The sequence below is a fragment of the Octodon degus genome, unplaced genomic scaffold (genome assembly GCF_000260255.1).
Source record: "Octodon degus isolate 3935 unplaced genomic scaffold, OctDeg1.0 scaffold00098, whole genome shotgun sequence".
Taxonomy (NCBI): Eukaryota; Metazoa; Chordata; class Mammalia; order Rodentia; family Octodontidae; genus Octodon; species Octodon degus.
The window spans coordinates 4774594-4785676 of NW_004524674.1; the positions used below are offsets into that span (position 1 = coordinate 4774594).

The 11083-nt window shown below is 50.3% G+C and overlaps 1 protein-coding gene across 11 annotated transcripts in view; it reads right to left on the bottom strand.

Annotated features, from left to right (window-relative positions):
• Positions 1-2613: 2613 nt before the first annotated feature.
• Positions 2614-11083, bottom strand: part of Dlg4 (discs large MAGUK scaffold protein 4) — a 27445-nt gene continuing 18975 nt past the window's right edge. For 5 of the 11 annotated variants that reach the window (XM_004638378.2, XM_023723216.1, XM_023723213.1 and 2 more), the window contains 12 exons: positions 8964-9259; positions 8678-8780; positions 8295-8409; positions 6703-6879; positions 6390-6426; positions 6278-6305; positions 6098-6145; positions 5916-6017; positions 5380-5552; positions 4364-4473; positions 3779-3870; positions 2614-3553 (listed from right to left, as the gene is read on the bottom strand). In XM_004638378.2, coding sequence (XP_004638435.1) covers positions 3447-3553; positions 3779-3870; positions 4364-4473; positions 5380-5552; positions 5916-6017; positions 6098-6145; positions 6278-6305; positions 6390-6426; positions 6703-6879; positions 8295-8409; positions 8678-8780; positions 8964-9259 — 1388 coding nt within the window. In that variant the 3' untranslated portion in view covers positions 2614-3446. Of the gene's footprint in view, positions 3554-3778; positions 3871-4363; positions 4474-5379; positions 5553-5915; positions 6018-6097; positions 6146-6277; positions 6306-6389; positions 6427-6702; positions 6880-8294; positions 8410-8677; positions 8781-8963; positions 9260-11083 lie in introns of those variants that run through there. The other 6 variants (XM_023723215.1, XM_023723214.1, XM_023723223.1 and 3 more) reach the window with 2 other exon arrangements.

An 11083-nucleotide genomic window follows, 5' to 3' on the forward strand; every position in this document is an offset into this window, starting at 1 on the left:
ATTTTATTTATTTATTTACTTGGTACAGGGTCTTATTCCACAGCTCCAACTTGGAGTGATCCTCCTGTCTCAGCCTCCCCAGTGCTGGGATTACGGGTGTGTGCCACCATGCAGTTTTGGTGGCAGGCTCGTCGTACTGGGAATCAAACCCAGGTCCTTGCGCTTGCCAGGCAGGTGCTTAAACCATTGAGCTATCTCTCCAGCCCTATATTTGAATATTTTTAAGTATATGTATTACTTTTATAACTTAAAAATGCATACAAATCCAAGCTACTCAATAGGCTGAGGCAAGAGGATCTCAAGTTTGAGACCATACTCCTAAGTAAAATAAATCAGATCCACACATATAAACATGGTGTCATCTCACTAGTGTGAGAAACTGAACCAGTAAATGAAATCCAAGATGTACAGTAGATATTGTAAATAGGGAAGAAACTGTTCAAAGGAAAAGACAAAATGTGATGGGAGAAAGGGAAAAGCAAAGAAGGTATATTTATAACAAGATACAGCTAGTTTCTCTTAGTTCATTGAAAAGAAAGGTTTGTGCTAATATTGTCTGGAAAAGATATACTTACATCTTGTACTCTGAATAACTACTACAGATGTAACAATACACAATGTATTAATTATTGTAACTCAATTAACCTGTTTTGAAACTCTCTCCAAAAAAATTAAGGTGAAGATTTCACATTTTCTTATAAAATAAAATTTAGCGGCCGGGGAGATGGCTCAGTAGAATAAGCGCTTGCCTGGCAAGTGCAAGGGCATGAGTTCAATCCCCGGTTCCACCAAAAATAAATAAATAAAATAAAATAAAATTTAAAAGCTCTAAAAAGATCTAACGATGTATGTAGCGCAGTGGTAGAACACTCCTGCATTTGATCCCCAATGCTACAAAAACAAAACATATTGTAGAATTAGGTGATTCAGCCCCTTCTGGGTAAGCCACCTTTAACTCCCTAGACCTAGACCCACGACCTGCACATACCCTTCCGACCTCCCAGCCTTCTCCCTTAGCCCACAGCAGAGAACTTCAGCAGTCTCATGCCACCTGCTCCCACAGACGCAAGATTAGTTAAAAATCCTCCCCCAAAGCAGTGCTTCTCCACCTAGCAACAGACAAGAGTCACCACGGAGGTTCTTGCCATTGCAGACCACCCAAATTCCACCCCCCAGGACACAGGAGGTTGGGTCATGCAGGATTGGGTGCTACACAGAACATTCTGTAGGGCATTCCCCATGGAACCCCATTAATCAGAGGGACAAGTCATGGCACGGCTGCTGCCAGCAGTGGCTTATCCACGTTACTGCTGAGATCTTCATGGTGGGAGCTTGTCAAATATAAGCAGTGGTAGAAGGAAAATAACAGCAAGCTGACATGTTTGTTAGGACTTAGGACCAGAAAAACCTGACTGCCTACAAGAACTAAAATTATTTTTCCTTTGCAATAATGTACTAGGGTCAAGGTGTGGTAACACACACCTATAATCCCATCACTCAGGAGGCTGACAGGCAGGTCACTGCAAGTTCAAGACCAGCCTGGGCTACATAGTTCTAAGCCACCCTGAACTATACAGCAAGACCTTGTCTCAAAATAATAATAATAGTAATATACTAGGTAATGGACTGTTTCCCTTTTTGCCCTAGCTACAAGGGAGCCCTGAGATCATTTCTTTTATCTTCAGAATAATTTCTATTTTCCTGCCCTCATTATTTGCAAAGCTATCTCAGATCTCTCCTAGAGATGGAGTATGAAGAAATCCAATGAGGGGCTGGGCAGATAGTTCAGCAGCATAAGCACCTGCCTGGAAAGTCAAGGTCCTGAGTTTAGTCTCTGGTACCAAAGATAAATAAAGAAAAAGAAACCCAATGAGTGTTCATCCAGCATTCCCCACCAGTGAATATTTCTGTAATCTCCAGAATACCCAGCCCTCTCCAAAACTCTATGCACACAGGTTTCTTCTCTATAGATGATCCCCACTCATAATACTTGGCCTCCAATTTTGTAACTTCATGATTATACAAAGGAAAGACTCAGCAGAAACTACACTTCAATTTGTCATCTAATTTTTTTACAGGCTAGCAATGTGCTGCATGATGCGCTCAGTGCTGGGCAGCAGCGAGCTGCAGCTCCAGATCAGGCACATGAGATGTTTAATCCAACTTTTAGATGGCCCTGCCCAAGCACCAGCCAAGGGAAGCGTTCTGAGCACAGCTACGATGGTGGGGGGGCAGGTGTGCTCCACACATTGACAGGCCAACTTTGGTCTTCGTTAGGCTGTGTGCCCACTGCACCCCGACAGAGCTTTAGTATTCTCCCTTATGGACCTGAGGCATGCAAGAGCACCACTGGAGCTGGACTGAGTTCGCAGGGCCCAGCAGCAGCCAGGCCTCCCCTTCCTGGCTCTCCTGGTGACTGGATGGAGCTCTGGCCCTTCCCAACCTGTTCACCACCTCCTGCGCTGCCAGTTCCCTCAAAGGCCCCTTCTTCACACCACCCTCTTCTTTCTGGCATAGGGTGAAGAATGACCTGAATTTTTCAGACTCACTGATCCCTGGGACCCACCCTGTCTCCCTCTGCACCCACATCCCAAATAAGCAGGCCACACACTGTTTCAAGTATCTGTCTCTTCCTTTCACTCTCTCAAAAGAAAAATAAATAAATAAATTGCAGAAGGCGGCAGCATTTCCAGTCTTCCCCTGGCTCCCAGACACCCAACCCCTGACCCTTGCCCTCCCACCCTCCCTCCCATGTTCCCCACTCCCTAGTCCCATCCCTCCCCTTTCCCCCCCCAAAAAAAAAATTCCCAGGAAAAAATAAAAGCCACAGTTAGACCTTCCACTCATGCAAACCAGCAAAGAAAAAAGGTGGGGGGCTTTTGGAAGGCAAGGGACCCACCATGGAGTCCCCCTACTTCTCCCCCCAAAAACCACCTTTAAGAAGAAAAAAAATGGAGAAAAAAAAAAAAAAAGAGAAATCAAGGGATGTAGGGAGTTATGATGGGGGCAGGGGTGACCCCAGACCCTGCCTCAGGAGAGCACAGAGGGCTGTGGCCCTGCATCCCTGCAGCGGGTGCTCCTTGAGAGGGGCCCTGACTTCTGGAATGTGTGTGGGAAAAGATGAGGGAGGTGAGGCAGCCCCCAGTGGGTCTGTGTGTGCATTGGGGGCAGCAGGGGCAGGGTCCTTAGGAGCGAGGGCTCAGAACCAAGAGCCTGGCTCCGCCCTCCCCAGACCCCAGGTTCCTGGGGCTCAGGAGCCCAGTTCTGGGGTACGGGGATACATGCAGAGGAGTGTCCCCCCTCCAATGGGCTAGATCCAGTTAGAAAGGAAATAAATAAGAAGGGGTGGGAGGGAGGCTGGGGCGCGAAGGACTTGGGCAATTCAGTCCAGACCCAGGGCCCGGGCGACAGAGGCAGGGCGAGTTCAGGCCACGCCAGGGTGGGAGTCAGAGTCTCTCTCGAGCTGGGACCCAGATGTAGGGGCCTGAGAGGTCCTCGATGACGCGCTTCACCTTGTGGTAGATCTCTTCAAAGCTGTCGCCCTCCACGATGGCTGGGAATGGGTAGAAGAGGGAGTAAGACCCATGGCCTTGGACACCTGGCCAAGGAACATGGGACACCAGTACAGAGGCAGGGCACCTTGTTCTAATGCATCCAGTCACGACCCATGAAGCTGTGCCCACCCACAGGGGCAGCTCATCTTAAATGGGAGCAGCTTTGCCAAACATGAGCAGAAACATGCTGTGTCGCTCCCATGGTGACAGCCTCAGGCACTCACCTGAGAAGCACTCCGTGAACTCCTGCTCCAGCTTAGTGGCTCTGTCGAAGGCTTTGCGGGCTTGCTCCTCTGTGATCCGCTTATTAATCTCTCTGTGAAGAGGGAGAAAGATGCAGACCTGAGGATGGGCCCCACTGGCCTTTTTCCTCCTCCAGCCAGGGACGCTGGGTTCCAACTGGTATTTTCTTATTTGGAGCTCACAGCAAAAAATACAATTCCTGATATTCAGAGACATGGATGAGTCTCTGCCCATCACCCACCCCAGCCAGGTGTGGGTGCTCCCAGGACCTCTCCAGAGCTCATTCTTCCAGCCTTCAGCTTCACAGAAGGCATTCAGACTGGAAGGGGGTCTACTACAGACCCACAGCCCTGGCTTGCCCGGACTGGCATGTGCCTCTGGGCCTGCTAGGAGTACAGCCCTGGGCCTCCCTGCAACCTCTGGGCTCCAGCTCCCCATGCAGATCCCCCAGGAGGGCTGCTAGAGTTGCTGTCCAGGGTTCCGAGGGGAGAGTTCCATGGACAGGACTCGAGGTCCAGGACTGCAGATGTGGGGAGCAGAGGGGAGGCACCCGGAACCATACTCACAGCACATTCTCCAGGGATCGGGGGCGGATGAAGATGGCGATAGGGTGCAGGTGGGCCGCCTGCAGCCGCCGCACAGCATTGGCTGAGACATCGAGGATGCAGTGCTTCCCCTGGGGGCAGGCAGGGGAGGGGGAGGGGACCAGCAGGTGGTGGGAAAGGACAGACAGAGGTGCCAAGAAGGGACAGAGGGCATGGAAAGTTGGGGACAGAGATTGGCCAAAGGGAAAATGACATGGACACCAAAAGACATGTGGGCAGAGTCGTGGCAGGCAAGGGGTATGAAGAGACAGAATAAAAGAGAGAAAAAGGAGAGGGGAAGATGGAAAACCAAGCACAGAAGGGCAGGGAAGGGATGGCATGGAGGATATGAGAAACAGGCAGGGAGATGACCCAAAAGAAAAAGGCAGAGCAGGGGCAGCAGACAGTGGGTTGGGGGTGCAGAAGGGAGGATGGACAGGTAAGGAAAGAAAGCAAAGGAAAGACAGGAAGTAGGATAGAGGGGGGAGGTGAGGACGGACAGAGGACAGACAGATGGAAGGATAAAGGAGAGACAGATGGGAAGGAGAGGAGGCAGATGGAGAAAGGAGTGGCAGAGGGAGGGTGACCAGGGTGGGGGCAGCAGGTAAAGGAGTTAGCAGAGGAGCAAGAAAGGGGAGTAAGGATCCCAGGAAAAGGGAGGGGACAGAGGAAAACAAGAAAGAAAGGGGGGACCGAGTTGGAGGAGGCCAAGCCATCAGAGAGAAGGCCACAGGAAAAGAGGAGAAATGGGACATGGAGGAGGGAAGAGAAGAAAGGGACAGATGGCAGCGGGGAGCATGAGGTCAGCAAGCAAGGGAAGCAGGGCACAGAGAGCAGGCAGCCAGACAGAGCGGCCCAAGAGGAGAAGGAGGTGGAGGAGCGAAGTGGAGACCCAGCAGGGAAAGAGACAGAGAGAAAGAGAGTTAGAGAGAGCTGGAGGAGGCAATGGGGTGGGGAGAGGGCAGGAGGAAGAGGACAGGGTGCCCGCCAGGCCCTACCTGCTCCGCCACCTCTCGCACGGACTGGACACTAGTCCCGTAGAGATGGCTGTTGTACTGGCCAGCCTCGATGAACTTGTGCGCCTGAATGTCCTTCTCCATTTTCTCCCGGGAGGACACAAAGTGGTAATCCCGACCATCTATCTCATATTCCCGCTTGGGCCGTGTCGTATCTGCCAGGAAGTCACCCACCCCCCCAAAGATCTAACTACCATCCCTCTACCTTAAAACCTGAATACATCAACAAAACCCCTAGAATGCCCAGGTGGTCCTCATAGATGGACGCCACTATGGAGTCTGAGACTGGGGAAGGACAGACCCACCTCCCTCTGCACCCTCCAGGACCCTCCCAAGTCTGGCCTGGGTGTGGCTGCTGTGGAACATGAAAGTGGCTAAGAAGCACCCCTCTTCTGAGGACCCCTGTGACCGCTGCATTCTGACACCTATGGGCAGTTCTGCTTGTGGCCCTCAAGTAGGACTCCTTGGGGCCTCACCCTGCTCCAACCTCCACCTCCACCCAAGGCCCTAGCACTCACGGGGAACACAGGATCCAAACTTGTCAGGGAACTCAGAGAGAAGATCGTCATTGGCGCGGTCCTTGGTGGGCCCAAGAATAATGATGGGGCGAGCATAGTGCACTGAGAAGAGAAAGCTGGGCGTAAGCACGAACAGAGCAGTGACCAGGAGGGCCAAGGCCACAGCAGGGACCAGGGCTCACCTTCCATCTGTGTCACCGTCTCATAGCTCAGAACTGAGTCTTCTCGACCTGGTGCAAAACAGGACATCTTCAAGCAATTCCAAGACAGAAGACCTGGAGTCCCTGTCTTGCCTTCCTGAGGATGTCAAGGAAAACTCCGTGTTCTTCTTGCCCCAGGGCTTCCCAACTGACCCTACCTACCCTGTGATCCAGAGCTGGAGCCCCAATCCTAGAAAGCAAAAGCAGCCATGGTTAAGGGTTTAGCTCAATGAAGCCCCCACTCTGCCACCCAGCTCACCCTTCCTCTACCTACCTTGGCCTTTAACCTTGACCACTCCCGCCGCTCAACCCTGAAGGATACATGGAAGAGTGGAAGATAGGAAATGCCCAATAAGAGGCTTAACAATGCCCACCCTCCAGACCAGCAGAGAACCTCTCCCATGATACTGGGCCCTGTGTTCTACCATGAGGAACCATCTGCCCCAAAGGCTCATGGGAGCCATAGTCCTCAGGAAGCCTAGCAGACAGGCCCACCAAGAGTCCCCTCTTGGCTGCCCACCCCTGGGAACTTGGGGAACTTCCCTGCTTTCAGGAAGAAGGAAGGATGTAGACCCCAGAAGCCTCACCGCCTTTTGCTGGGAATGAAACCAATGTCATCGGTCTCGCTGTCAGAGTGGACCCGCCGTGCCTGCCACCACTCCTCGTCACTAGCGTCGATGACATGCAGCACATCCCCAAAGCGGAAGCTCAGGGCCTGGCTCAGAAAGCCGCAGTCCTTGGTCTTGTCATAATCAAACAGGGCCCTAAAGGGCAAGGGTCTATGGGTCAGGGCCTGGCTGAGGATTCCAAGAAAGATCTGTCAGCCATCCTGAGAGCCAACCTGGAGGTTTGGGATGAGAGGTCTGCCACAAGCTATGGAATTTTGGCGGTATACCCCACTGAACCCAAACACTGCAGGGGCCAAAATCTCTATTACTCATCATTGCCATAATGCTTTGCATGATGCGTGGAGTCTGTAGAGATCAAGAATCCCAGAAAGTAGTTTGTGATATGTATGCATATCAGTTACCATGAATCTGCTCAAAATCATAAGAAAAATTTTAAAAAGGTAGTTCACTGGCAAACTTTGGTAACCAACCCTCATCAGTATCAAACTCTTATCAGTTACAACCGCCAGAGCAAGGAAAAACAATCAACTCTCTGACAAGGTAAGATGCAGAGTACAGCAATGGGACTAGGAAGAAAGGAAGAAATCCTAGGATAGGATCATGTGGGTAACATCTGACAGGCAGAAGTGAACCACCTTGGGGACCTTTCTGTAGCCCTAGGGAGGGAGAACACCTGCATGTACCTGCATGAGGCAGGGACATGAGTGGACCTAAAAAACATACCCCAGCTCTGTCTGGGGTATGTTGAATGGGTCTTGCCTGTGAGACAACCCAGGCGACATGGTGAGAAACAAGATGGCCGGAAATGCAGGTTTGGGCTTTCAGGAAGAAGGAAGGCCAGGGCCAACAGCTCTGAGAGACATCTGAAGAATAGAGTGGCAGAAAAGGCCAGGAGGTGGACAGGATCAGAAAGACTGAGAAGAGGAAATGCAGTGGAAACCTAAATCACCATGACCACTGGGGGAGAGGGTAGAAGAGAGGAATCAATGAGACGAAGAGCCCTAAGTGGGTAGGTAGCAAACACTGCTCAAGAGACAGGAGACATGTGACAGGCCCAAGAGAGCTGTTGGCCATGTCCTCCTGACTGTCCACCAGGATGCCAAGGCTAGGACAATATTCAAAATATCCAAATCTATGTACAGTGATGTCCTAGCCACTCACAAGGTGGAGGTCAGAGGAACACCTGAGTACAGGAATTTGAAGCTAGCCCAGGAAATACAGCACGATAAAAGGAAACCCTACAGGCCCCGTTTAGGGACCATTCAGGTGCCCAAATATGAAGTAATCCGGGAGTCTTGGAGGGATGCCAAGGTGACCAGGGCTAGGAGGCAACAGGAAGGTCAGGCAGACCTATTTTTCCAATCCAAATGGAGTATTCAGACAGTTTACCTGTGCAGCTGAGCTCTACCAGCTAAACATTAGGTCATTAGGTCTGGGTTGGCAGGGAAACGATGCAGCGCTTGGGAAAAGAACTGGCTGAGGAACAGGGGCAGGTATGGGAAGCAGGAATCCAATGGAGTCTAAGGGACCCAGTCCAGGAAGCCTCTGACCTGATGTAGAAACCCCTTTTGGGGTTGCTCCGTAGGGAGGCAGTCCCTGAGCCCAGGCTGCTGTTCATGAGCTGCTCCCGAAGGTCATGGATCTTCGCCTCGAATCGGCTGTACTCTAAGGATGGACAAGGTTTCTGAACTCTATTTCATTCTACTGCTACCCCCACCACGCCACTAAAGCCATAAACTAAGAAGACAATAGTTCTTTTTTTTTTTTTTTTTCCTTTCAGTATTAGGGATTGAACCAAGGGATGAAATACACTTTTTTTTTTTTGAGACAAGGTCTTGCTAAGTTGCCCAGGCTGGTCTCACAGGACTGTACCCCTAGACCTGGCCTCTGAGGACCTTCTTAGCCACAAGACAGGGTGCCCCAACCCTGGTACCTTCTGGTTTATACTGAGCGATGATCGTGACCGTTTGACCCGCATTCTTTAGGGCAATGGCAGCCTGCTCATGGCTGGCATTGCGGAGGTCAACACCATTGACCTAGAAAGGAAAGAAACACAGGAGCCAGGATTAAGGAGATAGTACTTTCTGGGTCCAAGTAGAAGTGGAAGTGGTCCAGAAGGAGGACCAGGCTTTGGCCCCCCAGCCCCTCCTCAAGAGCTCCAGGCTCCATGCTAGAGGACAAGAGGACAGGAGGACAGCCAGGGGGAGGCCCTCCCTCACCGACAAGATCTGGTCTCCTTTCCGCAGCTCCCCACTGAGGTCCGCCGGGCCCCCAGCCAGAATGAAGGAGATGAAGATGCCTTCACCATCCTCGCCACCCACAATGTTGAAGCCCAGGCCCGTGGAGCCTCGGTGGATCACAATTCGCCTCGGTTCTCGGGGAATGTCTTCCTCCCCCAGCAGGTCCTTAGCCACTGGGGAGTACCGCCGAGGGGATGTGGGGGTCATGGCTGTGGGGTAATCGGTGCCTAGGTAGCTGCTGTGACTGATCTCGTTGTCCAGGTGCTGGGAATATGCTGAGGGATGATATGGGAGGAAGGATGAAATAGAAATACAAAGACAAAAGAGCACCCACCTCCCAGTTCCGGAAAAAAAAAAAGAGCACCCACCAGCCCACTCTCTTCCAGAGGGAACCAAGAAAAGTATATTTGGGCAAAAAAGAAAGTTATCCACCTTTGGGACAGTGGCAAAAGGGCCTCAGCTCCAGCAATGAGAGGGTGAGAAATTTGTAAATGACATTAGAAAATGGTTCCCCCAAGGGGTAAAGGATGTGAAGGTCACACAATCCCAGTATGCCAGGGACAAAGGGCAATTTTTTTTTTTTTTTTTTTTGTATTGGGGCTCAAACTCAGGACCTTACGCTTGCCAGGCAGGTGCTTATGCCACTGAGCTATCTCCCCAGCAGGAATATTAAGAACATACTTTGGAGATTTTTCTTTTGGTTGTTGTGTTTCTCAAACCTCTTAACCCATAAAACTTTTTTCTCTTGGCCAACTATCTGTTGAAAAACTAGAACATTTTGTTTAAAAGATTTACCTATATCCTCTGAGGACAATTCCAATAAGGAAACTCCTGCTTATAACCCCATAGTCCTGTTTAACCGATGCCTCTGCCAATGTTTCTTCTATAGAGATTCATTCTTGAGGCTCAATCAGATTCAATTTTTTTTAATTTATTATTATTTTTTAATGTATTTAGTACCAGATCTACAGGGTCTCACTACACAGATCAGACACATGGTGTTTCTCCTGTTTATCAGCCTCCCAAGCACTGGGATTACAGGCACGGGCCACCACACCTGGCTTCAGTGGCTGGCTCAGCACACCTGAAGTAGCTGGGCTGTCACAGCATGCAGTACCAGGGATCAGACTCGGGTCCGTGCCCTTGCCAGGCAGGCATTTAGACTGCTTAGCTATCTCCTTAGCCTGATATTTTCAAATTAAATGAAATCTACACACTGGTTTTCATGCATTCAGGAGTACAAAAAAAAAAAAAAAAAAAAAAATCATTTAAAAGAAAAAAAAAGGGCCAGCCAGATAACTCAGCAGACTAAAGCACCTGCTTAGGCAGAGCATGCAGTACCAGGGCCAGGGTTTGATCTCCAGCGCACCATGTGGGCCCAGTGCTGAGGCAATTGAGACTGGGCGTGGTGGCACGGACCTATAACCCCAGCACTTGGGAAGCTGAAAACAGGAAAATCACTGAGTCCAATCTACGTAGTGAGGCCCTGTAGACCCTGTACTAGATATATAAAAAAAATTTTTTTAGTATTTCTTTTGGGCCGGGGAGATAGCTCAGTAGAATAAGCACTTGCCTGGCAAGTGCAGGGTCCTGAGTTCAATCCCCAGTACTGAAAAAAATTATATATGTTTTTTTAAATCTCTAGGGGGCCGGAGAGATGGCTCAGTAGAATAAGTGCTTCCCTGGCAAGCGCAAGAGTCTGAGTTCAATCCCCAGTTCCACAAAAAATAAACAAATAAATAAATAAAATCTCTAGTTAGGCATGGTGACACGTCTGTATTCCCATTATTCTGGGAGAGCTAATTAAAGAGGATCATGAAGTGCTGACTTAGCCTTTCACCTACGTTTCTGCACCCACTGATCAATGTCTGGTTCTAAGATTCAATAAGAACTGAAACAAGAGCCGGCCAAATAGCTCAGCAGATTAAAGGGCCTGCAAGCAGGCAAGGGGCCGGGGAGTTTGATTCCTGGGCCTGCTGTGCCCGCCCCATCCCCAGGGGCACACTGAGACAGCCAATGAGACTGGGCGTGGTGGCACGCACCTGAAATCCCAGCACTTGGGAGGCTGTAAACAGCAGAATCACTATGAGTCTGATCTA